This window comes from Macrobrachium rosenbergii, chromosome 25, assembly GCF_040412425.1.
Source record: "Macrobrachium rosenbergii isolate ZJJX-2024 chromosome 25, ASM4041242v1, whole genome shotgun sequence".
Lineage (NCBI taxonomy): Eukaryota > Metazoa > Arthropoda > Malacostraca > Decapoda > Palaemonidae > Macrobrachium > Macrobrachium rosenbergii.
The window spans coordinates 17326321-17331320 of NC_089765.1; the positions used below are offsets into that span (position 1 = coordinate 17326321).

The 5000-nt window shown below is 38.9% G+C and overlaps 1 protein-coding gene across 4 annotated transcripts in view; it reads left to right on the top strand.

The window, feature by feature from the left end:
* The window catches only part of LOC136852388 (5-hydroxytryptamine receptor-like), a 431067-nt gene that overhangs the window by 45772 nt on the left and 380295 nt on the right, over positions 1-5000 (top strand). For all 4 annotated transcript variants that reach the window (XM_067126979.1, XM_067126980.1, XM_067126981.1 and 1 more), the window contains exon 2: positions 3183-4121. In XM_067126979.1, the coding sequence (XP_066983080.1) occupies positions 3686-4121 (436 nt within the window). In that variant the 5' untranslated portion in view covers positions 3183-3685. The remainder of the gene's footprint in view (positions 1-3182; positions 4122-5000) is intronic.

Consider the following 5000-nt stretch of genomic DNA (forward strand, 5'->3'; position numbering starts at 1 on the left):
CGGCAAGATTCATTTCATCATCACGATCTCATTCTTTCATCATCATTCTTCGCCTCGTTCTTTATTTTGGGCAAAAGTCCCTCAGAGCAGTAAAAGCTTTTGCCAAGGAGGGTCGTTTTAAAAAGGTCCCAAAATTTCCCCTTTTTTTTGTTTTCCAAAGGCACCCCAAATTTCCTTTCGGCGTTTCTTGAACATTTTCGTCTTTCTTTTATGGGAAATATTTGAGTGTCCCTCAGTCGGGTGGCCTATTTAGGTATCGAATGAGAGAGAGAGAGAGAGAGAGAGAGAGAGAGAGAGAGAGAGAGAGAGAGAGAGAGAGAGAGAGAGAGAGAGAGAGAGAGAGAGAGAGAGAGGTTTGTGCCGATGAAAATTTTTGAGAATGCTAAAATCGTAAAAATGAAAATTCATAGGTTGGAATATGTTAATGATTCGAGTAAAGTATGGTCATATATATATATATATATATATATATATATATATATATATATATATATATATATATATATAAATAAAACATGCACTCATATAGTTCGTGTATTACTACTGTATCAATTTTACACCCGGAAATTTCATATTAGAAAATAAACTTACAATTAGATGAGAGAGAGAGAGAGAGAGAGAGAGAGAGAGAGAGAGAGAGAGAGAGAGAGAGAGAGAGAGAGAGAGAGAGAGAGATTCACTGACTTCCACTGGACGTGAGAGAGAAGGGAAAAAAAAGTGTCAACTGAGCTCTCCTTTGCTGAGGTGATTTTTGAGACCAGCACAAAGGGATTTCGTTTCTCAGCTAACGAAAATAATAGCTTTCTGCCTCGCTCTTTCATTTTAAGAGAAGAAAAGATACAGAAAACTGTTTATTTCAGGAGCCAGACTCTTATTAAAATAATCCAGGAGCTTATTATTTTTCACTGGGTCTTCCAATACGAATTCCTTTTTAATTATACTGTATACTTCCCTTGCTCGGTTGAATTAGCAAGGCTGATATACAATAATATAAGAGAAAGGTTCTAAGTTCTTAATATCTGATATCTTAATACCTATATATATATATATATATATATATATATATATATATATATATATATATATATAGTATCATTCAGTAACCTGAAATATGCAGCATACAATTACCAAGTGATAAATTGAACAAAGGAATATATCACAGTCTTGTCAGCCCTTAGGAATAATCTTCAGTAGACACGGGAATTTGCGTTTGGAATCCTCTTGACCTGGGGATTAGCTCAGACTGGCTGCCATCACGCGTCTCTTTCTTTCATTTCTATTATTTTACGTCACATGGAGAGAGAGAGAGAGAGAGAGAGAGAGAGAGAGAGAGAGAGAGAGAGAGAGAGAGAGAGAGAGAGAGAGAGACTGTAATCCAAAACTTCAGGATAATCAATTTAATGTACAGCACTCCTGACTGCAGTAATACATAAAGTAATCAGAGAGAGAGAGAGAGAGAGAGAGAGAGAGAGAGAGAGAGAGAGAGAGAGAGAGAGAGAGAGAATTTTTATCAAGTAGTATATGATAATTAACCTAATGCTCACTAATCATCCAGGCAGTAATAGTTAGAAAAACTAATCAGAGAGAGAGAGAGAGAGAGAGAGAGAGAGAGAGAGAGAGAGAGAGAGAGAGAGAGAGAGAGAGAGAAAAACTTGTCTACAAATTTATGAGTATCAATCTTATGCACAGCACTCGTGAATGAACTGACAGATAAAGTTAGTGAAGAGAGAGAGAGAGAGAGAGAGAGAGAGAGAGAGAGAGAGAGAGAGAGAGAGAGAGAGAGAGACGCAACAGTTGATTAATAAATAAGGGATCAGAGAGGCAATCCTTCTCCCCCTTCAGGTTTTTGATGGATATTCTCCAAGGGGACGCCAGAGAAGATTGCAGGCTTAAGTGTCCTTAAACTTGTCAGATATTCAGTTTAAAAGAGAAAACTCCAATCGAAGAAAACAGCTGATTCTACAGTGGTCGTTATTTCCAAGAAATATCTTCTTGTAATACATGATGTTCTATCATTTGAATAATGCAAAAAATAATATTAATTTCTGCAATTATGAAGAAATTGACTTTACAATATCAGACAATATTATTCAAATAATTTCCACTCAACTTACATCATCTCAATACTTTCTGCAGTAAGAATTTACAGAATTAAAGGTGGTAATTTCGAGAAAATATCTTATTAAAACAGATGATGTTCTATCTTTTAAGTAATATAGAAAAGCTTTATTAATTCCTGCAATTACGGAAAAAATTACTTTACAATATACGGCAAATGTTATTCAAATGATTTTCACTCAATCTAAATTATCAAAATTATCTAAATATCTCCTACAATAAGATTTAACAAAGCTAACAAAAATCTTACACGTACAGCTAGCGATAATATGTGTACTTCTTCCTTAGTAAATCATTATATCTGATTTCAATATTTTTTCCTCTTTCCAGTACACATATGAATGGCAGAATTCATTGTATAACATCACGATTTACTTCAATATCAAACTTTTTCCTCATGGCATACAAATTTATTCCTTGTTTGTCTTGGCATTGTTTGTAATGAGAAAATCCTTGACTTCTTTGAGTTATTTCATTAATTAGGAGCAAGTTTCCCCTTCCTTTGTTACAATACCAAAAAATGAATCTATCTTAATCCTTGAGACAAAATATATAGCAAATTTTCACAATTCTTTAATCTTGTTGCCACAGTGGCTCAGTGGTAAGTTTCTCGCCTATCAGTTGAGAGGACCGAGGTTCAAATCCCGCCGCTCACTGGCGGCTTGGGGATGGCGCCATTGCATAAACCCGGTGGCCCGCTAACCTAGTGGTCTGAAAACTCGAGAGGGTTAGTAAGAAAATAGGCGCCAGCCCACCGGCTGTCGGCCTAAGAAACCGGAGTTCAGCACCGGTCCTATGAGCCTTGCCAGGCCCAGGAGAATTTTAACTTTAACTTTAATCTTGAATTTAGCATTTAACCTCCAGAATGTCTATCATTTATAAGTGTCCTTTAATTTAGATTTTCATGATTGTCCTTTTACCCAAATCAGGTATTAAACAGCTAACAATTTAATACCTAATTACCAATAGATGTGCTCACTTATGCTAAATGTGACATACGCATGTATTCACCACTTTTGATAATCAATCATTAATTTAAGTGGTTTACGTCCTTTTCCCTACAGAAAACTGAAGTTTCCAAAATCAGAAAATTATAGAGGATTAATATTAATCAGAATGTGAGAGAGGATTACCACTCAAGACTGAAATTAGAAAACTGAAAGGAAATTAAGTTTAGTGATAATTCTTATTTTTCTCCAGCGGTGTAATTAGTAAACTTTGCCATTTAGAAGACCTATTAAAAAAAATATAGTGTATGTGTAGATTTTAGAAACACAGCCATGCTTCACGATGTTGTAATAATTTTTTTGTGAGTGTCAAATAAAAATAGAAAATAAGATAGAAATACAGTGAAACATTACAGGGGAGGGGGGGAGGAGGAGCCGTCCCATCCCATGCCATGACCAAAACAAACGGCCCACCGTAGCCGCCAAAACTATCCAGAAGGGCACGCCGCCCCCCCTTTTTTTTGCCCACCTACCCCCTCCCCCTCCCCCCTCCCTCAACAGATGCCCCCCATCTGTCGGGAGGGATGTGAGGGGCGTGGTCTTCATCTTCTTCGTCAGCCATGAGGCTCAAAACTCCCAAGGCAGCAAGCATGGGCGCCGCCTCCCTCGAAGACCGCGTGGACGGCCTCTTCGCGAGCACCTGGGCCCCCACGCCCACGATCCCGCCCCTGAAGGCCGCTGCTGCTGCCGCCGCCGTAGGGGGCGACCACCCCCACGTTGTCACTGCCACCAGTACCACTAGCAGCACGGAGGTGGTGGAACCCGGGGTGGTGCAGCTGATGGAAGCTGACACCGAGAGGTTGGAGTGGTGGGAAGAGTGGGCCAACATTTCCGAGCACAACGGCACTCTGGCCTCCTCCGGCGGGAGTCACGCCGGAGGGAATTGGACGGTCGTCGATGGCCTGGCTGAGAGCGACGCGAATGCTTCCATCCAGTTCCTGCTGTCGACCATGACGGCCATCGTCCTTGGAGTGATGATCCTCGCCACCATAGTCGGTGAGTATTGAACCCTAGACTCTTAATTAAAAAGTTTTCCCCTCTCTCTCTCTCTCTGGTCACTGTACGTCACTGTTTTGTACATGTATAATTCGGGAAAGTCTTTATTTTCCTATACTTTTTTTACAAACCTTTTATTCGTATGATGATATCCCAAACAAAACGAAGTTTATTTTTTGTTACTTGTACAACCTGACGTTCTGGAAATTCTTTGTTTTTCTATTCGTGGTCCTAATTACTCTGCTATTTTGATGATGTCCTCACGAAAATGAAGTTTCTTTTTTGTTATCTGTACATCCTCATATTCATCATTTGTACAATCTGTGCTATTTTATACGGAATCCTTAAAATTTTTTTGGTGGCAATGATGGAATGCTCTCAATTCCTCTGTACTCCTGAAGAATGCATAAATAGATAAATATACTTTTAACTATTGAATCCAGTATATGCCTTTAGTGTGCTACACCTACACATCCTCTTTCACATCACATACACCCACAAAACGGCTCATCAACACTGTCGACAAACCCCCCACACAAACTGAGACATTCACATCTGTCTCTCTCCTCTCCTTTCAAAACAAACTGATCCACCTTTTCATCAGTGCTAACCCTGTTGCCACATCGTCATTTTTCTATTATTTTTCACCCTCTAAATCCCTTTGCATTCCGTCTACATTACGCGAGCAATTCATGTGGCATGCTTCCATAAGTTTTTCTTCTGTTGATCTCATTAAACACCCACACATCACTTCTGTAAAGGAAAATTGGTTCAACACTTTTTTTTTTTTATTTTGTTTCCATTGACATCACAGACTCTCGGCACGTGTCCTGTGATATTAACATCACATATTTAGGGATTTACTTCTTGTTTTATCAC